This window comes from Diorhabda carinulata, chromosome 5, assembly GCF_026250575.1.
Source record: "Diorhabda carinulata isolate Delta chromosome 5, icDioCari1.1, whole genome shotgun sequence".
Lineage (NCBI taxonomy): Eukaryota > Metazoa > Arthropoda > Insecta > Coleoptera > Chrysomelidae > Diorhabda > Diorhabda carinulata.
In genome coordinates, this window is record NC_079464.1 from 4,539,729 (window position 1) to 4,564,832 (window position 25,104).

The 25,104-nt window shown below is 30.0% G+C and overlaps 2 protein-coding genes across 2 annotated transcripts in view; both read right to left on the bottom strand.

Moving 5' to 3' along the window:
• The window catches only part of LOC130894451 (uncharacterized), a 692,198-nt gene that overhangs the window by 525,194 nt on the left and 141,900 nt on the right, over positions 1-25,104 (bottom strand). The window lies entirely within an intron of this gene.
• Positions 9,235-24,397, bottom strand: LOC130894441 (transcriptional repressor scratch 2). The gene is made up of 2 exons (XM_057801292.1): positions 23,897-24,397; positions 9,235-10,565 (listed from the first exon to the last, which is right to left on the bottom strand). Exons 1-2 carry the CDS (start codon positions 24,114-24,116, stop codon positions 9,469-9,471), a joined length of 1,317 nt encoding a protein of 438 aa, XP_057657275.1. The 5' UTR covers positions 24,117-24,397; the 3' UTR covers positions 9,235-9,468.

Below are 25,104 nucleotides of genomic sequence, written 5' to 3' on the forward strand. Positions count from 1 at the left end.
AATCAGCGTGAAGTAGAATGTGTGGATCACGGAGTCGCATCTTGAAGAAAAGCCCGTGCCATAAAAAGGAAAGGTTACGAAAAGCAACAAAAAAGTGACTTTAGGACTGCGACGGTGTCGTTTCGATCCAAATAAAACTGTGAACGAGGTTTATCACCGAAAAATGCTCCAGCCCACGTTGTTTCCATTTCCAGTGCTATTGGTCACAAATGTAGCTTTACAGAGATCAAATACACACCTTATACCCCTGATCTGGACCTATGGCATATAAATTTCGGTGAGACGTTCTGAAAAATGTGTGGAATAGGCTGAGATCTGATGGACTGCACTACGTAGAATCAATTTTCAATTAAACAAAAAAAAAAGAGATAAATTTACCTTACGGTTAAATAATTACACCCTAATTTGATTTTACCCTTGACTACATAGTCTAAAAGTGTGCTTTAATAATATCTAAAAGCAGGCAATCTTAAAATGAACTCTCTAAGTACATAAGGGATATCGGGATTGGAAAATGCGACTAAATTACGCGGGAGAAGCCGCTTTAACATATTAATTCCTTCCTTAATCTAAATATGTTTAATAATACTAGATATTTGCATAAGTTCGTTGTATTTGAAACGTTGCTTTAGGCTTTAGAGAACCTTGAAAATTTCGCTTTATCCGTTAAAGACGTCGATGGAAGGAGAATATATTTCCATTAATTAAAACGGAATCAATATAACCTATACAACTTGATTAGACGGGTGAAAAACTTGGTTAGTATAGTTCATTCATCATAAAAAATAATGTACGTCATCTATGACGTATATTAATTAAGTTGGACTAGGATCTCATAGATTGTATCTTATTCCAAATTAACTGAGTGAGAATTTCTTATGAAATTTTCAAATTGTTCTGTTTTTATTTCAAAATATAACGAAATAAAAATGAACTTAGTGTTATATAATTAATATCCACATACAAAGAATAGCAACAATTATTGTAATCCATGAACTAAGTGGTAGGTATGTGAAAGATTTTCTGTTCTTTATATAACAGTCCGGTCTCTACATTTTCCTTTACGATTTTCTAGTATTATAGTTTTGAAAACGGTCGGTAATCGCTTAAGAACAAATTGACGTGATTATTTTATCCAATAGTTTGAGTCCGGATCCAGTAACAAGAAGTAATGATGAAAAAAAATTGAAATTGGTGATATCTTTGATAAGCTTAACTATAGTACAAATAAAACACATGGAGCGTTTGCTAGGTACTATAATAGCTGCTTTTTATAACAAAATAACAAACTTAATACACGTTATATATCATAAAAGAAACTTATATTTCATTTTTACTATACAAGATTGCAATTTCAATGAAGCTACCTCTTTTTTATAGATTTTAAACATGATGTGACATTAATTTTCTAAAATTGAAATTGAGAATAATCATAGTCGGTTTGGAAAGGGTGAAGAAAATATTATAAAACTTAAAATATTCTATTTTGAATTATTTAGTAGAGAATTGTTAGTTATTGATAGTTATAAAAATTACAAATGATGAAAATAATGAATTAAGCTAATTTAGAACAAAATGGTGAAATTATTTATTTAGAAATTTAGTACAGAAAGTTATTTTGCCCAATTTTTGAATATACAATTGCCAGTGAGAATTAGTTAACAATATTCTTTCCAAATTTTTCGATCTTGAGCTCTTTTGACTCAATTTTGCATGATCTTGTTCATTCCAAATGGCTATAATAAATCTTATTTTAATAAAATGTGGAAAATAGAACTTCCAAATCCAATTTTTTTGTGCTGTAGTGATATTTTGTCATAAAAAGTGTTTTTTATCTTCTTATTTCATAATAAAATTTATTTTAAAACCTCAAAAACTCAATACAAACGTTTCTTGGTGTAATTTTTCCTTTTTTTGTTGATTCTAAGTGGAATTAAGATCTGTCTTTGATCCTTGTTCTTTCTTAATGACTATTATAAGTTCTCTTCCAATAAAATGTGGAAAATAGAACTTCCAAATCATTTCTCCATGTTTAAATGATATTTTCTGATGAAAAGTTCTCATTATTTTTCCATTTCATAATAAAATTGATTTCAAAACGTTAAAAACTTCATTCGAACTTTTTTTTCTGGCATTCTTTCCATTTTTGTTAATTCTAAATCGAATTAAGTTCTATTTTTGATCTTTGTTCATCCCAATGACCATAACAAGTCTTAATTTAATAAAATATGGAAAATAGAACTTCCAAATCATTTCTCCATGTTTAAATGATATTTTTCGATGAAAAGTTCCCATTATTTTTCCATTTCATAATAAAATTGATTTCAAAACGTTAAAAACTTCATTTGAACTTTTTTTTCTGGCATTCTTTCCATTTTTGTTAATTCTAAATCGAATTAAGTTCTATTTTTGATCTTTGTTCATCCCAATGACCATAACAAGTCTTATTTTAATAAAATGTGGAAAATAGAACTTCCGAATCTAATTTTTTCTGCTCCAATGATATTTTCTCATAAAAAGTGCCCATTATCTTCTTATTTCAAAATAAAATTTATTTTAAAACCTCAAAAACTCAATACAAACGTTTCTTGGTGTAATTTTTCCTTTTTTTGTTGATTCTAAGTGGAATTAAGATCTGTCTTTGATCCTTGTTCTTTCTTAATGACTATTATAAGTTCTCTTCCAATAAAATGTGAAAAATAGAACTTACAAATCATTTCTCCATGTTTAAATGATATTTTTCGATGAAAAGTTCCCATTATTTTTCCATTTCATAATAAAATTGATTTCAAAACGTTAAAAACTTCATTTGAACTTTTTTTTCTGGCATTCTTTCCATTTTTGTTAATTCTAAATCGAATTAAGTTCTATTTTTGATCTTTGTTCATCCCAATGACCATAAAAGTCTTATTTTAATAAAATGTGGAAAATAGAACTTCCGAATCTAATTTTTTCTGCTCCAATGATATTTTCTCATAAAAAGTGCCCATTATCTTCTTATTTCAAAATAAAATTTATTTTAAAACCTCAAAAACTCAATACAAACGTTTCTTGGTGTAATTTTTCCTTTTTTTGTTGATTCTAAGTGGAATTAAGGTCTGTCTTCGATCCTTGTTCTTTCTTAATGACTATTATAAGTTCTCTTCCAATAAAATGTGAAAAATAGAACTTCCAAATCATTTCTCCATGTTTAAATGATATTTTTCGATGAAAAGTTCCCATTATTTTTCCATTTCATAATAAAATTGATTTCAAAACGTTAAAAACTTCATTTGAACTTTTTTTTCTGGCATTCTTTCCATTTTTGTTAATTCTAAATCGAATTAAGTTCTATTTTTGATCTTTGTTCATCCCAATGACCATAACAAGTCTTAATTTAATAAAATATGGAAAATAGAACTTCCAAATCATTTCTCCATGTTTAAATGATATTTTTCGATGAAAAGTTCCCATTATTTTTCCATTTCATAATAAAATTGATTTCAAAACGTTAAAAACTTCATTTGAACTTTTTTTTCTGGCATTCTTTCCATTTTTGTTAATTCTAAATCGAATTAAGTTCTATTTTTGATCTTTGTTCATCCCAATGACCATAACAAGTCTTATTTTAATAAAATGTGGAAAATAGAACTTCCGAATCTAATTTTTTCTGCTCCAATGATATTTTCTCATAAAAAGTGCCCATTATCTTCTTATTTCAAAATAAAATTTATTTTAAAACCTCAAAAACTCAATACAAACGTTTCTTGGTGTAATTTTTCCTTTTTTTGTTGATTCTAAGTGGAATTAAGATCTGTCTTTGATCCTTGTTCTTTCTTAATGACTATTATAAGTTCTCTTCCAATAAAATGTGAAAAATAGAACTTACAAATCATTTCTCCATGTTTAAATGATATTTTTCGATGAAAAGTTCCCATTATTTTTCCATTTCATAATAAAATTGATTTCAAAACGTTAAAAACTTCATTTGAACTTTTTTTTCTGGCATTCTTTCCATTTTTGTTAATTCTAAATCGAATTAAGTTCTATTTTTGATCTTTGTTCATCCCAATGACCATAAAAGTCTTATTTTAATAAAATGTGGAAAATAGAACTTCCGAATCTAATTTTTTCTGCTCCAATGATATTTTCTCATAAAAAGTGCCCATTATCTTCTTATTTCAAAATAAAATTTATTTTAAAACCTCAAAAACTCAATACAAACGTTTCTTGGTGTAATTTTTCCTTTTTTTGTTGATTCTAAGTGGAATTAAGGTCTGTCTTCGATCCTTGTTCTTTCTTAATGACTATTATAAGTTCTCTTCCAATAAAATGTGAAAAATAGAACTTCCAAATCATTTCTCCATGTTTAAATGATATTTTTCGATGAAAAGTTCCCATTATTTTTCCATTTCATAATAAAATTGATTTCAAAACGTTAAAAACTTCATTTGAACTTTTTTTTCTGGCATTCTTTCCATTTTTGTTAATTCTAAATCGAATTAAGTTCTATTTTTGATCTTTGTTCATCCCAATGACAATAACAAGTCTTAATTTAATAAAATATGGAAAATAGAACTTCCAAATCATTTCTCCATGTTTAAATGATATTTTTCGATGAAAAGTTCCCATTATTTTTCCATTTCATAATAAAATTGATTTCAAAACGTTAAAAACTTCATTTGAACTTTTTTTTCTGGCATTCTTTCCATTTTTGTTAATTCTAAATCGAATTAAGTTCTATTTTTGATCTTTGTTCATCCCAATGACCATAACAAGTCTTATTTTAATAAAATGTGGAAAATAGAACTTCCGAATCTAATTTTTTCTGCTCCAATGATATTTTCTCATAAAAAGTGCCCATTATCTTCTTATTTCAAAATAAAATTTATTTTAAAACCTCAAAAACTCAATACAAACGTTTCTTGGTGTAATTTTTCCTTTTTTTGTTGATTCTAAGTGGAATTAAGATCTGTCTTTGATCCTTGTTCTTTCTTAATGACTATTATAAGTTCTCTTCCAATAAAATGTGAAAAATAGAACTTACAAATCATTTCTCCATGTTTAAATGATATTTTTCGATGAAAAGTTCCCATTATTTTTCCATTTCATAATAAAATTGATTTCAAAACGTTAAAAACTTCATTTGAACTTTTTTTTCTGGCATTCTTTCCATTTTTGTTAATTCTAAATCGAATTAAGTTCTATTTTTGATCTTTGTTCATCCCAATGACCATAACAAGTCTTATTTTAATAAAATGTGGAAAATAGAACTTCCGAATCTAATTTTTTCTGCTCCAATGATATTTTCTCATAAAAAGTGCCCATTATCTTCTTATTTCAAAATAAAATTTATTTTAAAACCTCAAAAACTCAATACAAACGTTTCTTGGTGTAATTTTTCCTTTTTTTGTTGATTCTAAGTGGAATTAAGATCTGTCTTTGATCCTTGTTCTTTCTTAATGACTATTATAAGTTCTCTTCCAATAAAATGTGAAAAATAGAACTTACAAATCATTTCTCCATGTTTAAATGATATTTTTCGATGAAAAGTTCCCATTATTTTTCCATTTCATAATAAAATTGATTTCAAAACGTTAAAAACTTCATTTGAACTTTTTTTTCTGGCATTCTTTCCATTTTTGTTAATTCTAAATCGAATTAAGTTCTATTTTTGATCTTTGTTCATCCCAATGACCATAAAAGTCTTATTTTAATAAAATGTGGAAAATAGAACTTCCGAATCTAATTTTTTCTGCTCCAATGATATTTTCTCATAAAAAGTGCCCATTATCTTCTTATTTCAAAATAAAATTTATTTTAAAACCTCAAAAACTCAATACAAACGTTTCTTGGTGTAATTTTTCCTTTTTTTGTTGATTCTAAGTGGAATTAAGGTCTGTCTTCGATCCTTGTTCTTTCTTAATGACTATTATAAGTTCTCTTCCAATAAAATGTGAAAAATAGAACTTCCAAATCATTTCTCCATGTTTAAATGATATTTTTCGATGAAAAGTTCCCATTATTTTTCCATTTCATAATAAAATTGATTTCAAAACGTTAAAAACTTCATTTGAACTTTTTTTTCTGGCATTCTTTCCATTTTTGTTAATTCTAAATCGAATTAAGTTCTATTTTTGATCTTTGTTCATCCCAATGACAATAACAAGTCTTAATTTAATAAAATATGGAAAATAGAACTTCCAAATCATTTCTCCATGTTTAAATGATATTTTTCGATGAAAAGTTCCCATTATTTTTCCATTTCATAATAAAATTGATTTCAAAACGTTAAAAACTTCATTTGAACTTTTTTTTCTGGCATTCTTTCCATTTTTGTTAATTCTAAATCGAATTAAGTTCTATTTTTGATCTTTGTTCATCCCAATGACCATAACAAGTCTTATTTTAATAAAATGTGGAAAATAGAACTTCCGAATCTAATTTTTTCTGCTCCAATGATATTTTCTCATAAAAAGTGCCCATTATCTTCTTATTTCAAAATAAAATTTATTTTAAAACCTCAAAAACTCAATACAAACGTTTCTTGGTGTAATTTTTCCTTTTTTTGTTGATTCTAAGTGGAATTAAGATCTGTCTTTGATCCTTGTTCTTTCTTAATGACTATTATAAGTTCTCTTCCAATAAAATGTGAAAAATAGAACTTACAAATCATTTCTCCATGTTTAAATGATATTTTTCGATGAAAAGTTCCCATTATTTTTCCATTTCATAATAAAATTGATTTCAAAACGTTAAAAACTTCATTTGAACTTTTTTTTCTGGCATTCTTTCCATTTTTGTTAATTCTAAATCGAATTAAGTTCTATTTTTGATCTTTGTTCATCCCAATGACCATAACAAGTCTTATTTTAATAAAATGTGGAAAATAGAACTTCCGAATCTAATTTTTTCTGCTCCAATGATATTTTCTCATAAAAAGTGCCCATTATCTTCTTATTTCAAAATAAAATTTATTTTAAAACCTCAAAAACTCAATACAAACGTTTCTTGGTGTAATTTTTCCTTTTTTTGTTGATTCTAAGTGGAATTAAGATCTGTCTTTGATCCTTGTTCTTTCTTAATGACTATTATAAGTTCTCTTCCAATAAAATGTGAAAAATAGAACTTACAAATCATTTCTCCATGTTTAAATGATATTTTTCGATGAAAAGTTCCCATTATTTTTCCATTTCATAATAAAATTGATTTCAAAACGTTAAAAACTTCATTTGAACTTTTTTTTCTGGCATTCTTTCCATTTTTGTTAATTCTAAATCGAATTAAGTTCTATTTTTGATCTTTGTTCATCCCAATGACCATAAAAGTCTTATTTTAATAAAATGTGGAAAATAGAACTTCCGAATCTAATTTTTTCTGCTCCAATGATATTTTCTCATAAAAAGTGCCCATTATCTTCTTATTTCAAAATAAAATTTATTTTAAAACCTCAAAAACTCAATACAAACGTTTCTTGGTGTAATTTTTCCTTTTTTTGTTGATTCTAAGTGGAATTAAGATCTGTCTTTGATCCTTGTTCTTTCTTAATGACTATTATAAGTTCTCTTCCAATAAAATGTGAAAAATAGAACTTCCAAATCATTTCTCCATGTTTAAATGATATTTTTCTATGAAAAGTTCTCATTATTTTTTCATTTCATAATTAAATTGATTTCAAAATCTTAAAAACTTTTTTTTACTGACATTCTTTCTATTTTTGTCATCTCTAAATCGAAATGAGTTTTATTTCTGATCCTTGTTCATCCGAATGACAATAATAAGTCCTATTATAATAGAATGTGGGAAATAGAACTTCCGAATCTAATTTTTTGTGCTCTAATTATATTTTCTCATAAAAAGTGCCTATTATCTTCTTATTTCATAATAAAATTGATGTAAAAACCTAAAAAGCTTATTTTTCAATATCTTTTTTCTAATTTTGGTTTATTCTAAATCGAATCAAGTTCTATATCTGATCCTTGTTCATCCGAACGACTATAATAAGTTTTATTTCAATATAATGTGGAATTAAAAATTTTTTTGCGATTTAATATCATAAAAAGTAACCTAAACCGATTATTTATTATTCAGATATTTGTTAATATCAATTCCAACGTGCTTTAAAATATCTTTGATTCAATTTACTACAAATACCCACTTCTATCGACATCTTTAACGTTTTAGGAGAAAAGTATATTCAAATAATTATTTTATGTACATTCTTCTGAATATTGAATGTCTAAAAATGGTACAGCTTACGTACTAAGCCTAAATTAGTGGACGTGTTGCGATGTGTTTATCTTTTGGAGGGGAAATATTTACAAGGGACGTCAGTTTATGAAAAATAAATCACCGCTAATCTAGACGGCATATCGCGCGCAATGTTGCCATCGACTGCGTGATGGGAAAACTTAACTAACAGGAAAGACTAGAAAGCTTGACTAGTTAAAATTTAGATCGAGATTAGACCGCGACATTTTACGTTTAATTATTATTCAAACTATGTCGCGGGACTAGATTTCAAATTTTGGCAAATATAATCTAGTCGGTAAGTCCCATTTTTCGGAAACAAGCTTTGCTAAGATTTGGATATTCATAAACTTCAAAAACGTTGAGTATTTTGAAAATCCTACCTCCTCAAACAAGATATGTTATTTCCATTGACCCCAAATGCGTTTTTTTACAATTAAAAATGTTTTTTCATGATGTTTCAAAAAAAAAATCAACATCATACAACAATTTCGAGGTTTGCAAACAATTTTGTACGATTTCTTTTTTGTAGATCTGTTGCTAGCATTGATTCAACGTACATATTATCGTTGGTGCTTTCCATTTCACAATGGAAATAAAGTTTTTCTTGACGTTACGAAAAAATTACAACGTCATTAGATTTTGCAACGAAATTTACTTAATCCTGCAGTCCCCAATCTTTTTCTAACTTCGTAAATTACTAGTTTTAGTACACATTATATCCAAAATTTGTCAAAAAATATTAAGATCAAATTAAATGATGGTAATTCACATATATTGCTAATATACAGCTTCACGTGGACCCCTAGGGGTGCACCTAGAAAACTTTTGTAATCAAACTTAATGCTTTCAACAAATCTATGGATATGCTTGTTTTCACTGATGAATTTAGAAAGTTTATCGAACAAATGAGCTTCACTATGATTCAAATTATAATTTATAAAACAAGAAGCTCGTGGATAAGCACAAACAAACGATTTAAGTACGTATACAGCGTCTAAAAGGTTTTTTTTTTATATTCTCAATGGAAACTTTAATCTAATAATCGATTTTCACCTTGAATAAACTGAGAAATCGAATGTTTTCACTGCAAAATTTCAACTTTTTCTACAAAATTATCGCCAGTGGAATTTAAATCCACCATATTAGTCTATAATAAATAAATTATATTCCGAAAAATGCTACTTTCCACTAGATTAGTTGCCAAATTGAATAGATTTTCAATACCGCTCAAGAAAATCAACCAGCATATACACGAACCGGCATAGGCGTCGCAACATTAATTTCTTTAGTATTCTGTTCATCTTTACAATTAACAACTTCTTCTTTAAGACACGCCGATTCCAAATGTTTATTAAGATAAGATTTCAAAGCGAACGTCTTATGACATCTCGGACATTCGAAATTTTTATCCGCCGAATGGGTTTGCATGTGCGCTCTCAAATTCGATCTATCTGCGAAAGCTTTACCGCAATGCGCGCAACCGTACGGTTTTTCGCCGGTGTGCGATCTCAAATGACCTTGGAGTAGCCAAGGTCTCGAGAATTGTTTACCGCATACGCCGCATCGATGCGCCAATTTATGCGTGAGAACGTGCATAGCTAATGCGGGCATGCTTACGTAAGCTTTACCGCAGGTTATACATTTTTTGGCAGCCTGAGAATCTAGACTTCTGTGGGTTTGTTTGTGTCTCGAGAGATTGCTCGACGTGGCGTATTGCTTGCCGCATTCGCTGCAGGTGTATTTAGGTTTCTCCGATAATTTTACCGTGTTAATTGTCATGTTAGGATCTTCGGTATCGTGTCTCTTCTTAGATCTACCGTCACTTACGAAAAAGGCTTCGTAAGTGTAAGCGACGGTTTTAGTAGATTTGAGACCAGGACTTGCGGCGCCATTCAATGAGTGAGTTTCTTGAATTTCTTGCGGTAAATCGAGGGGATGATACTGTTCTTGTATTTGTATTTGAGGTGGTGGAGGTGGTAGGAAAACAGTCGTGGATGCGCTCAAGTCTAGTATAGCGTGAGCGGCGTGGAGATCTTCTTCAGCTGGTACTCTAATAGTATGATGAAAAAACGGTGGCGAAGGTTTGTCTTCTAAAGAATATGGTCTGTATATATCTTTTTTCTTTGGCGGTAAACTTAACGCCGTTCCTGTACTAGTATATGTCATGGATAGCGATTTTTTATGTCTGTTAGGAACGTGGTTAGATTCATACCGTATTTCAGTAGATTCGTCGGCACCTTTCAATGTTATGTAAGTTCCTTTGGGTTGATCAGACGATTCCGTGTTTGATACTAAAGTCGTATAGTTTGAAGGTGAAATTTCGTGTAGATAACCTGAAACAAAATCAAAATATTATATTTGAAAAAGAAATATACCGTATTTTTGGCACGTAAAGGATCAAAAATATCTCATTTTAATTATATAAAATTATTAAGATGTTTCACAACATTTAAGAAGAGATTCAACATTTCAATTTTTTTCTTTTATAAATAACACCATATTCGAAAGTATGCAACTCAATTAGATACGTTTAATTGTGTTTTAATACTTCCTGTAAGTATTTTAAATAAATTATTATAATTTATGATAATTTTTTTCGGAATCTTTCTTTATGGCGAACGCATGTAGAACTAGATCTAAATATCAAGTTGAACAAACAGTAAGTTTTGGCATAGAGGGTGTTAATGAACATGATTTGGCCTCCTTAGAACCTGGATCTCAATTCCATTGAGCATTTGTGGTCTATTTTTGCGAAAAGGAAAGAAGTTGGAGCGAAATACCACAAGATATCAATGAATTGATTGCTCGTATACAGAGACTTGTGAAAAAAATCATTTAATGTAAAGGATTTTTGATGAAAAATCAGTTTATCTAACTAAAGCCTTTTTTAGCAAGGACTCTTAATATTTCTTTGCGCTTTCCAAATATAATGATTGTCAGAAAGTATTTTATTGGATGATTTAACAGTTTAATTAAATATTTAATATGTTATCAAAGATTTAACTAATTACTCTACTATAATTAAGCTGGTGTTTTGGCCAGTAGCTGCAAGGATTTTGGGTGATGTACAAAAGGAATGTCTCAACATGATTCAATACAAGACATTGTTGATTTTTAGTTTGATTAACTTCGTAGTTTAAGTTTAATAATAATGAATGTTGGTGGTGTTGTCTCTTTCCTCTTATCATTTGTCTATTATGTACAATTTCTAGAATACAACGACGTAACTAAGTTTCAGATGAAGAGGCCGCAAAATTTAGCAACAGTTTCTGCTTGAATGTCATTAAGCGTATTAAAGATCTAAAGAGGCAGGAATTTTGAGGCAATAATAAGTTGGAACTTTCATGAAAGGGTTCTTGTCGTTGTGCTTCATTACGAAATGAATACTACTCCAGAAACTGTAAACTCGAAAATAATTACAAGTTTTTGTTGATTTATTGATGTGTGTATGTACTTGTTTAATTTCTCTTTAATTGATGATAAAGGAAGCGATAGTATCCCAAGTTACAAACACGGAAAGATATTCCATCGTACATTGTTTGGTAATAAAATGATTAGACAATAATTGTTTTCAAAAAAAAACCGTTAAAATCAGACACGATTCAAAATAATTGATCTATGTCACAAAATCTTCTTGTTTTTAGGTCTCTTCTTTTTCGAAATTAGTTTTTTCAAATAATTTTCGAAATATAGATCAAATTGACGTTTCTACTTCTCTTTGAGTCTTTATCAAGAAAAATCGAAACGTCAATTTTATCTATATTTCAAAAATTATTTGAAAAAACTAATTTTTAAAGTAAAATCAATAAAATTTAGTAACATAAACATATAAAAAGATTTGAGAAATAAGAAATTAAAGAAAAAACTTAATCTATGTCACTAAATCTTCTCTTTCGAAATTAGTTTTTTCAAATAATTTTCGAAATATAGAACAAATTGACGTTTCTACTTCTCTTTGAGTCTTTATCAAGAAAAATCGAAACGTCAATTTTATCTATATTTCAAAAATTATTTGAAAAAACTAATTTTTAAAGTAAAATCAATAAAATTTAGTAACATAAACATATCAAAAGATTTGAGAAATAAGAAATTAAAGAAAAAATCAATCTATGTCACTAAATCTTCTTGTTTTTAGGTCTCTTCTTTTTCGAAATTAGTTTTTTCAAATAATTTTCGAAATATAGATCAAATTGACGTTTCTACTTCTCTTTGAGTCTTTATCAAGAAAAATCGAAACGTCAATTTTATCTATATTTCGAAAATTATTTGAAAAAACTAATTTTTAAAGTAAAATCAATAAAATTTAGTAACATAAACATATCAAAAGATTTGAGAAATAAGAAATTAAAGAAAAAACTTAATCTATGTCACTAAATCTTCTCTTTCGAAATTAGTTTTTTCAAATAATTTTCGAAATATAGAACAAATTGACGTTTCTACTTCTCTTTGAGTCTTTATCAAGATAAATCGAAACGTCAATTTTATCTATATTTCGAAAATTATTTGAAAAAACTAATTTTTAAAGTAAAATCAATAAAATTTAGTAACATAAACATATCAAAAGATTTGAGAAATAAGAAATTAAAGAAAAAATCAATCTATGTCACTAAATCTTCTTGTTTTTAGGTCTCTTCTTTTTCGAAATTAGTTTTTTCAAATAATTTTCGAAATATAGAACAAATTGACGTTTCTACTTCTCTTTGAGTCTTTATCAAGAAAAATCGAAACGTCAATTTTATCTATATTTCGAAAATTATTTGAAAAAACTAATTTTTAAAGTAAAATCAATAAAATTTAGTAACATAAACATATCAAAAGATTTGAGAAATAAGAAATTAAAGAAAAAACTTAATCTATGTCACTAAATCTTCTTGTTTTTAGGTCTCTTCTTTTTCGAAATTAGTTTTTTCAAATACTTTTCGAAATATAGAACAAATTGACGTTTCTACTTCTCTTTGAGTCTTTATCAAGATAAATCGAAACGTCAATTTTATCTATATTTCGAAAATTATTTGAAAAAACTAATTTTTAAAGTAAAATCAATAAAATTTAGTAACATAAACATATCAAAAGATTTGAGAAATAAGAAATTAAAGAAAAAATCAATCTATGTCACTAAATCTTCTTGTTTTTAGGTCTCTTCTTTTTCGAAATTAGTTTTTTCAAATACTTTTCGAAATATAGAACAAATTGACGTTTCTACTTCTCTTTGAGTCTTTATCAAGATAAATCGAAACGTCAATTTTATCTATATTTCGAAAATTATTTGAAAAAACTAATTTTTAAAGTAAAATCAATAAAATTTAGTAACATAAACATATCAAAAGATTTGAGAAATAAGAAATTAAAGAAAAAATCAATCTATGTCACAAAATCTTCTTGTTTTTAGGTCTCTTCTTTTTCGAAATTAGTTTTTTCAAATAATTTTCGAAATATAGAACAAATTGACGTTTCTACTTCTCTTTGAGTCTTTATCAAGAAAAATCGAAACGTCAATTTTATCTATATTTCAAAAATTATTTGAAAAAACTAATTTTTAAAGTAAAATCAATAAAATTTAGTAACATAAACATATAAAAAGATTTAAGAAATAAGAAATTAAAGAGAAAATTAATCTATGTCACAAAATCTTCTTGTTTTTAGGTCTCTTCTTTTTCGAAATTAGTTTTTTCAAATAATTTTCGAAATATAGATCAAATTGACGTTTCTACTTCTCTTTGAGTCTTTATCAAGAAAAATCGAAACGTCAATTTTATCTATATTTCAAAAATTATTTGAAAAAACTAATTTTTAAAGTAAAATCAATAAAATTTAGTAACATAAACATATAAAAAGTTTTAAGAAATAAGAAATTAAAGAAAAAATTAATCTATGTCACAAAATCTTCTTGTTTTTAGGTGTCTTCTTTTTCGAAATTAGATTTTTCAAATAATTTTCGAAATATAGATCAAATTGACGTTTCTACTTCTCTTTGAGTCTTTATCAAAAAAAATCGAAACGTCAATTTTATTTATATTTCAAAAATTATTTGAAAAAACTAATTTTTAAAGTAAAATCAATAAAATTTAGTAAAATAAACTTATCAGACGATCTAAGAAATAAGATATTAAAGAAGTAATTAATCTTTTAACAGATTATTTGATTTTTTATTACAATTTCTTTACTATACACATCTTGGTGCAGCATTACAAAAAAAAGATCTGCAAAAATTGTTGCACTGGAATTTATTGCGAATACGCTATTACAACATTCGTTAATGTTAAAAAGATGCTTCCAGAATCTCAAGTTGATTCATCATCCGTTGTGCAGATCTATAATTCTCTGGCTTTATTCCTTCAAGACATGTAATTATCTGAATATGAAGAAGAAATCAAAGAGTTCATGATGATACCTTATCTTATACCCTTATCTTAATAAGAAAATTTCTGCTTAAAAGTTGCAGATTTCGAAATGTAATTTATTCAATTCAAGCATCGTTTTCAACGACTTGTGAATCGGTGCGTTGTCTTAGTAAAACAATGATTTTTATCTTCTATATATGAGGCTGTTTTTTTTTAATTTTTGCATTCAAACGACCCAACAATTGATTGTCTCTTCCTTTAATAATGAATCTCAACTGACTGTTGTGCTTTTGGAGGTGGTTTAGCGGCTTCAGTCCACTTAAATGATGATCGTTTTGATTCCAGAGTGAAATGACTCAAAAAAGTCTGATTTATTACATGTGAATATGGTCAAACGCTGTTCTGAACCATCAACTCTATGTTGTTTTGAAACCCAATTGAAAAAAGCTTTCTGGTGGTCAAATTTTCATGCATAATTGTAAATACACTGCCTTCTGATAACTTTATAGCCTCAGCTTGTTAGAATTTTTCATTTAAGTCGATTATTTCGAACCATCCTGAAAAGATTGTTCAATTGAACTCATACTAAATCCAATACAAATTTGGTGGTAAAATTGACGAAAAACAAAAATTAATTGGGAAATATGAGAGATTATGGGATTTATATAAATAATTGAAGAATAGAATGAAAAATGTAAATTAGAGAAAAGATAAGAAAGAGAACAAAGGACGAAAGGTATAAAGGAAAATCGGTTAGAATTGGATATCAAAAACAAACATAGAAATGGAATAAAAAACATAAATTTGCTGAATTAACCAACAACTCAGCACCACCCCAATCTATCTCAGATAATCCCCAGAATAGAATAGCCCAACGAAAACGATGAAGAAATCGAGTGTGGAAGCAAAAAAAAAAGTTGCAATGAATCAAATTACCTACAAATACATTTCTAAAGCTACCAGAGAATAATGATTTTGAAACTCATTGGCTTTATGAAAACCTTGATTATACAAGAGACGGTTGCCTTAATCTCCAATAAAATAGACTTTTTTTGAGAATCAAGCAACATAGGACAAGCAAACAGAAAGAGGAAGCGTGGATATCCTATCACAAAAAATTTCGTTGGACTAAAAACTATAAATATCATAAACTCGTTTCAGAATATGTATATCTTCAACTAAAAAAATATTTTTCACCTCATTTTTTTATCAATTATTCAAAAAAAATTGACTATTTCAATATTTGTAACATCATTTTCTAACAACTTTGTAGAGAAGAGTTTAAACCATTTTTAAAAATTCGTATTAGTATGGTGATGATGGTTCCGGAAGCGGCCGCCAGAGTTCTCGCGTCAATATGCCGCCATTTTCTATCACTGCCAGTTGTGAGTGAGATGGCGATTGTGAAGTACAAAGTGTTTCATGTTATCGGGTTCGCAAGTTGTAGTGCAGCGTGCTGAATTTGGTATCAAACCACCAACTAAAAAAAGCATAACTCGTTGGTTCAATCAATTTAAAGAGACTGGAAGTGTGTGTAAATTAAGAAGCACAGTCCGACCGCGTGTGTCAGACGCTTAGAAGACAGTTTTGTTCTCAGCCCAAGTACCAATAGAGCTAGTAGAGAACCTAGAATACCTCAACAAACTGTATGGAAAGATCTGAAACGGCGTTTGTTGTAGAAACCCCACCGTTTAGAACTCGTGCAGGATCTCAACTCTGAAGCATCTAGAATTTTTCAATTATGTGCTAGAAATTATGGAGAATTACAAATTTGGAAATCGTATCATTTTTAACGATGAAGCAACTTTCCACCACAGTGGAAACGTCAATAATGTTCGCATATGTGGTTTGCAAAATCCACATACGACACGAAAGAAATTGACCGAGGATTAACGTGTTTTGTACCTTATGACGTACAAATTTCCATGGATCTTTTTTGTGGAAAGAACTGTGACCTGACTAACGTATCTAAACATGTTGGAACAATGACTATTCCTTTTAATTATGGAAGATTCTTAAGACTTCAACAGGATGAAGCTCCATTCCATTGGTACCTCGATGTACGAGACGTTTTAAATGAATCCTTTCCTCAGCGCTGGATTGGTCGCAGGGAAAATGGCCGCCGAAATCTCCTGATCTCACCCCACGTGACTATTTTTTATTATTTCTAGCAACAACTCTGAACGGTCTGCAGAGTCGTGCACACAGCAGACACACATGCTTGTGTAGTTGGATAACTTTTGTTAGATGTGAAAAAGTGAAAGAAAAATTTGAAACTTCCTCTTTTCATTGGTAGAAAAATTATTGATATATCATTTGTACTTTAATAAATACGAATTGTTAAAAATTCGTCCATCATTTAGAATAACCCTGTAAAAAGTTTTTATCGAGTAAACAGGACGACGAAAAAGTAAAATCGGAAAACAGTTGAGTAATAATAAATTGGAAGAATTAGTTTCTGTTTGTCTACAACAGTTATAAATAATATACATGTCGTTTGATTAATTGGAGCAATTCAGTCCGATTCTGATATTATAATATTCATGTTGCATGTCTTCAAATGCATTTTTATATATAAATATAAATCAGGTAAAAATTTCAACTACTGGTAATTTAAATAAAACGTTTATTGATCAATTAATGCATATCGTGTAGCCATCCAGGTTGTTTATCTCTATAAAAATGTCAATGCTAATCGTTTTCTATATTTAAAGACGTCGAACATATTTCTCTCTATTTCTTATTTCTTTTTCTCTAAATAGAGACATTTTCCAATTTTTTGGTAGCTCAAGTCGATGTAAATCTGTTATTTCAAGATAAATCAGTATTTCAAGAATCCCTATTCAATTATTAGGTTGTAGACTTTAATGTAGACTTAATATCTTGATATGATGCAATCCAATGAAAGTTGCAATATTTCTTGATCAAAACAATACGCAGATGAGGTTCAGCTGATTGTTTCATGCAAGATCTCGCACTTACAATTCATTTTTTGGTGCAACCTGAAATTCTAGTGAGAAATCTAGTTACTTTCGACCAAAAAACCAACCGAATGTCAGTCTTGGATCAGCTGACTTTCGTCAAGCTAATAATTTCGACATCGTGGCAAATTTAACCTTATTTTGATTTTGTTTTTGCTCGTATTTGTTAACAAGTTCAAAATAATTAGTTTCACCAAAGTCGCCTGTCTAAGACTGACATTTAGTCGGTCGTTAAACCAAAAGTAACTAGATTTCTCCCTAGAATACAACAACTGAAACAAATATGGCGTCTTGTATGCATTGCACGATGTATAACTTCATGTCAAGATCGTCAATAAATAAGATTCGTCTATGCAATATTTTGATCTTGCAAGAAATTCTTGCACGTTGGATTGTATCATGTCAAGCGGCCTTAACAAATTCTTTCAATAACGTAAACTTGGCACTAATAAATTATGTTTCAATTATGCAAACAAAAAAAAACAATAAAAATGAAAACTACAACATAGAATAGATTACTTTGAATTAAAATCGTTCGAATCCAAATAAAAATACATATTTAGATCTTTCTTTTTCATGCAAGATCTCGCACTTGCAACATTATCGATTTGATGCCAAGAATTTCCGAGTTATCCAATGTTTTATTGTTCTTGGGAATTTGTCAAATGTTTCTTCATTCATTCTCAAATATAATTTTGTATGTTTTTTCGTCTAATTCTATAGATAAATTGATGTTTTTTTCCTCTTTCTATCTACCACCAAAAGCAAAGCAACAGCCTATAAACTGAGCGCAAAATATCAAATAAATAAACTATGACGTTTACATACAATTTCTTGCACGTTTTCTTGCCTCATGTCAAGTGTCCTTTATGAGTGAGGTTTTAAAAGGGATAGAAGACGAACGTTTTAGAGAAATCGAAGTAATTCCAACCCAGTTAAGAACTTGTGGTGACCTCAATCGACTCAGAAAACGTCGTTTTTAATTTTGGGAAAAAGAAATAAGTCGTAAGGATATAGATCCGGCAAATAGGATGCTATTAAGTAGATTTATTAGCAGTTGCGACGTTATGTTCATTAATCCATAGAAATTTTCCACAGAAACCGATGAGTTGCTATTTCTACAGTGCGAGGACCTCATCAGCATTTTACATTTATGTAAAAGTATTTTCTCACACATTTTTAGTTTGTCAATTGTGGTGACTTACAATCAAATGTGATCGTTTTATAATTAGTTCTTTAATTCTTGTCTCGTTTTCGATAATAGTGATTGTAAGATCGTCAGCCTTTTTTTAAGAAAAATCGTCAAGAATCTCAAAATAGCCATTAACTACCTATATCACCTCTTCATCGTTGAAAAATCTTCAACGATCGAGTCATTTTTCCAAGTCTGGGAAGACGAAATGAACCAAGGGGGCTAAATCTGGCAAATAGGGGGTATAAGGTAGCAATTCAAACTTTAATTCATTAATTCGGTCGTACGGCTTCGTTTAAACACTGCTACCCAATATTTTATTGTTAATAAAGGAGGAGCAGTCTCACCCAGAGTAAAATCTAGTTCAGCTTCATATTTTTTAAGATAAAGCCTCTCAAATGAAAGTATTATATCACACAACGATAGCTAACTTTCTCTATGCTAGCAAATTTATTGAAAACCTTCACTAATGATGGTTGCTAAACAAATACTACACAAGATGGCGTCTTCAAACTTAAAACATACGCTGTATAGATTGTGTATTTTCTAATATGGTGGTATGTACCGCCATCTCTAGGCCAGGTCAGGTACTTTTGTGACTATCCTTGTATGAGAGCCTCCACGAACATGTTTAATGGTTCCATCGGAATAAAAACCGTGTATATATCATATTTAACATTAATTTTAATTCAAAGTGAATTTACTTTTACTATTTAACTGTCGTATTGTATAAAAGAATGCTTAGAAATTTCATTTTGTGTAGTGTTACTTATGGTAAAGTTTGTATAAATAAGACGTTTTTTGTTGTGTTATAGTGTTTTAAAACGAGCTAATAAAAACTAGCGTTAAGGAATAGGAAGAGACGTTTGACCTAATTGAAGAAAGCTGGATATCCATAATGGCTTTGTTTTCGAGAATAGAAGACGCAATTCTTGGCGTTACTTTTCCAATTCAGTTTCTTGTGTCAGCTCATAGAATAACGGAATTAAAATTTTTGTTCGTTTTTGTGTTTGAAAAATATACAAAGTTATACAAATAATACGCTTTATAAATAGATTCACTCACTTATATAGATTTTTATACAAAATTTGGTTCAATTTTCTTACAGAAACCTTCAAACAACATCCACTGGCATCAAGAACGTGTTTCTATTTATACTAATCTAGAAATATCGATATTTTCACCTAATTAGTAATTAAATCTTTATCCCATACTCTTCTTTTAATAATTCTGACTCGAAGTAATTTATTTCATACGACGCTTGGCAACACTGATGTGAATATGTCAAATATGACATTGACATAATAAAGTTTGACATTTGTAATTGTGAACGTATTCAGAACGTGCTATTTCAGTTCTTCACATATACTTGAAATATTTATAAACACCGCTTGACGTCATGCAATACAACGTGCAATTAATTCCTTGCGAGTTTCTGTAAACAATAAAAGTAAACAAATTCCTAACCTCAAATTGCATCTAATATTTAGTACCACTTATCAATGAGCCAAAATATCTTACATGAAACAATCAGCTGGACTTTATCTGCGGTTGCTTTTGATCAAGAAATATTGCGTCTTGCATTGCATTGCACGTTGTATTGCATAATGTCAAGCGGCCTTAACGAACATTTTCGTGCAACAATTTTCTAACCAGCAGTGTGACCATCAACTCAACTATTATGTAGTTCAAAAAGAACCGATAGGGTGGTTGTTTATCAACAGTTGTTGTCCGTTAAAGAAATCCATCAATGTACATCCACAATCGAATCGATAATTTTTGATAATAATGATAAATTTTTGTTTTATTTTAATTAAAAACTGTATTAATGGATATTAAACTATTAGATTTCTATTTATATGAATTTTTGAATCTAAAATAAACAGTTAAGTCACATAAACGCACTCATAAAGCTTCGATACAACCATACAAGTGTCAATTTCAATGGTATTATTGGTATTTATTTGTGCTGATCCTACAATAAAAGTTTCAGGTTCAAGTGGAAACCTGTTACGCAAATAAATTGATGTATATTTCAGATTTAGAAACATTTACAATTCTCACATTGAGGAATGAAAAAAGATGTAAAGAAATAAAAATTAAAGTATAAAAAAAGAAATCACGAGATATGACAAGTAATTGAAAAGAAATTTGAATTTAAAGTCGCCACCAAATTGAACAAGCATTCTCTACCTTCTAATGTATATTTGGATCTTCACAGTCATAATTAAAACTACCAAAGATCGATGATGGTAAATCATAACTCTTTTAAATTAGCCATCTGTAAGGCTTGTTCAACTTTTGGGGACTAGCTCGTGTGATGTGCTAAGCATTTTCCTCCTTCTTCATTTACCAGTAGCACTGAGGATAAAGTGATGATTATAGAATGGAGATGGCATCTCAGATGATCTAAACAGTTGGTTTTTGCACCTGTTTAAGTGGATCAGTTGATTAGTGAGATAGGCGAAAGGTACGAATAGGGTTTGGTTTTTAATCTAGACATGTGCTAAGTAGTTTCCTCATTTTTCATTTACCAGTAGCATCGAGGATAAAGTGACAATTATAGAATGGAGATGGCATCTCAGATGATCTAAACAGTTGGTTTTTGCACCTGTTTAAGTAGAGCAGTGGATTAGTGAGATAGGCAAAAGGTACGAATAGGGTTTGGTTTTTAATCTAGACATGTGCTAAGTAGTTTCCTCATTTTTCATTTACCAGTAGCATCGAGGATAAAGTGACGATTATAGAATGGAGATGGCATCTCAGATGATCTAAACAGTTGGTTTTTGCACCTGTTTAAGTAGAGCAGTGGATTAGTGAGATAGGCAAAAGGTACGAATAGGGTTTGGTTTTTAATCTAGACATGTGCTAAGTAGTTTCCTCATTTTTCATTTACCAGTAGCATCGAGGATAAAGTGACAATTATAGAATGGAGATGGCATCTCAGATGATCTAAACAGTTGGTTTTTGCACCTGTTTAAGTAGAGCAGTGGATTAGTGAGATAGGCGAAAGGTACGAATAGGGTTTGGTTCTTAATCTAGACATGTGCTAAGTAGTTTCCTCATTTTTCATTTACCAGTAGCATCGAGGATAAAGTGACGATTATAGAATGGAGATGGCATCTCAGATGATCTAAACAGTTGGTTTTTGCACCTGTTTAAGTAGAGCAGTGGATTAGTGAGATAGGCGAAAGGTACGAATAGGGTTTGGTTCTTAATCTAGACATGTGCTAAGTAGTTTCCTCATTTTTCATTTACCAGTAGCATCGAGGATAAAGTGACGATTATAGAATGGAGATGGCATCTCAGATGATCTAAACAGTTGGTTTTTGCACCTGTTTAAGTAGAGCAGTGGATTAGTGAGATAGGCGAAAGGTACGAATAGGGTTTGGTTCTTAATCTAGACATGTGCTAAGTAGTTTCCTCATTTTTCATTTACCAGTAGCATTGAGGATAAAGTGACGATTATTGAATGGAGATGGCATCTCAGATGATCTAAACAGTTGGTGTTTGCACCTGTTTAAGTGGATCAGTTGATTAGTGAGATAGGCGAAAGGTACGAATAGGGTTTGGTTCTTAATCTAGACATGTGCTAAGTAGTTTCCTCATTTTTCATTTACCAGTAGCATTGATGATAAAGTGACGATTATAGAATGGAGGTGGCATCTCAGATGATCCAAACAGTTGGTTTTTGCACCTGTTTAAGTAGAGCAGTGGATTAGTGAGATAGGCAAAAGGTACGAATACGGTTTGGTTCTTAATCTAGACATGTGCTTAGTAGTTTCCTCATTTTTCATTTACCAGTAGCATCGAGGATAAAGTGACGATTATAGAATGGAGATGGCATCTCAGATGATCTAAACAGTTGGTTTTTGCACCTGTTTAAGTAGAGCAGTGGATTAGTGAGATAGGCAAAAGGTACGAATACGGTTTGGTTCTTAATCTAGACATGTGCTTAGTAGTTTTCTCATTTTTCATTTACCAGTAGCATCGAGGATAAAGTGACGATTATTGAATGGAGATGGCATCTCAGATGATCCAAACAGTTGGTTTTTGCACCTGTTTAAGTAGAGCAGTGGATTAGTGAGATAGGCGAAAGGTACGAATAGGGTTTGGTTCTTAATCTAGACATGTGCTTAGTAATTTCCTCATTTTTCATTTACCAGTAGCATCGAGGATAAAGTGACGATTATAGAATGGAGATGGCATCTCAGATGATCTAAACAGTTGGTTTTTGCACCTGTTTAAGTGGATCAGTTGATTAGTGAGATAGGCGAAAGGTACGAATAGGGTTTGGTTCTTAATCTAGACATGTGCTAAGTAGTTTCCTCATTTTTCATTTACCAGTAGCATTGAGGGTAAAGTGACGATTATAGAATGGAGATGGCATCTCAGATGATCCAAACAGTTGGTTTTTGCACCTGTTTAAGTAGAGCAGTGGATTAGTGAGATAGGCGAAAGGTACGAATAGGGTTTGGTTCTTAATCTAGACATGTGCTAAGTAGTTTCCTCATTTTTCATTTACCAGTAGCATTGAGGATAAAGTGACGATTATTGAATATAGATGGCATCTCAGATGATCTAAACAGTTGGTGTTTGCACCTGTTTAAGTGGATCAGTTGATTAGTGAGATAGGCGAAAGGTACGAATAGGGTTTGGTTCTTAATCTAGACATGTGCTAAGTAGTTTCCTCATTTTTCATTTACCAGTAGCATTGATGATAAAGTGACGATTATAGAATGGAGATGGCATCTCAGATGATCTAAACAGTTGGTGTTTGCACCTGTTTAAGTAAGGCAGTTGATGAGTGAGAAAATCGAAGATATAAAAAAGCAAAACGTTCCAACTAAATTTGTTTGTTTTATTCCATGTTTGCATTATATTGTAAGTAAATGTTTCCACAATTTAATCATGCAAAGCAGAAAGAAAAAAATACTAAACTTAATGTATTTGTTGATGAATTTAAAATAATTAAATAATTTTTTTCTCGATTCCTGAAAGGATTCTGTCCATAAAACGTTCGGTATAACGATAATTATCATTTTGATGAATGATAATGATCAATTAAATTATATACATGATCAATTTTGAGCTGCTGATTTGAATATATAAACGAATTTACAATTGAGGATAGATTTTTGAAAACTTACTATTATAGAGTAGAGTAGTCCCGTGTGGTGAGGTGGGTGGTGGACTGGGAGCGGTGGCCCCTTCGGTAGGACTCGACGGCCCCCAACAAGAAGTCGCCGTTGCCGTGGCTGGCGAATCCCCGACAACATCAATTTCTTCATCTTCTTCTTCCGGAGAATCCGATCTTTCGGTAGGCCACGTATAGGCCTTAAATTTTTTGGCCATAAGACAACGCGGCATTTCGCGTACTTTTCTATGTTTTTTTTTTTGTTTCGTTAATAATTTCAACAGTCACTTCATTTTGATATTTCGATTATTATTTTCGGTATTTATTTCGATTGATTCACACACGCACATGCACATCGGGTTTTATTTTGTATTATTTTTTTTTTTTATTAAAGAGAAGAAGAAAATAGCGGAGACAGAGGAATAGAGAAAAGACAGCACAAACGGAACAAACTAAACTAAACGTCGCCCTCGTGATTCTGAAACGCACCCTCACTACGGCTTTGCTTTTATATAACAGTAGGTGGTGGTGGAAAGACGGAGAGCGATGAGATGGGGTAAAAATCACCCTCCGCCATTCGTTCCGGCCCCGATGGATAGAACTACTATTGCGCGCCCATCGTATACTCGTAGCCCCACGCGCATTTAGGCCTGTTGTGTTATATTTGATGCTTCGTGTGTAACTACGATTGTTGCTTTTCCCTTATAAATTCATCAAGTGGTAGAAGCGTTGCTAGAACGTTATGGAAACCACTATTTGGGTTAAATAAAGATTTACACGGCGCAAGTGCAACGTAAATATCATAAAAATTTGCTCATTTATATTCTAAAAATTCGATTATAAATAATATTTATTCATTCAAATCTCCCCCACGGCCTAAAATTCAAATAATAAGTCAAAAAACACACATAAAAATATTAATCGATTAAAATAAGATAAAACAAACAATTTACATGTAGATTAACTGTAATTAATACAGGGTGATTAGAATGCTGTGCCATATTATTAATTAAATGAAACACCACTATTTCTACACCAATACTCACAATTACACTGTCTGAAACGCGTTTCGATAACCAAGTTATCGTCTTCAGAAACTAGAAGGTAATCTCTGAAGACGATACCTTGGTAATCGAAACGAGCGTCAGGTAATGTAAATTGTGAGTTTTGGTGTATTCAGTACTCTATATTTTTTTGCATATTTTACTTCCCCATTACAAT

What these genes read in the sequence shown, in the direction of transcription:
- LOC130894441 (XM_057801292.1), bottom strand. Translation starts at nt 24,116, where the DNA reads ATGCCGCGTTGTCTTATGGCCAAAAAATTTAAGGCCTATACGTGGCCT. An exon ending in GACTACTCTACTCTATAATA is followed by an intron (nt 10,566 to 23,896) that starts GTAAGTTTTCAA and finishes ATTTTGTTTCAG; the next exon opens with GTTATCTACACGAAATTTCA.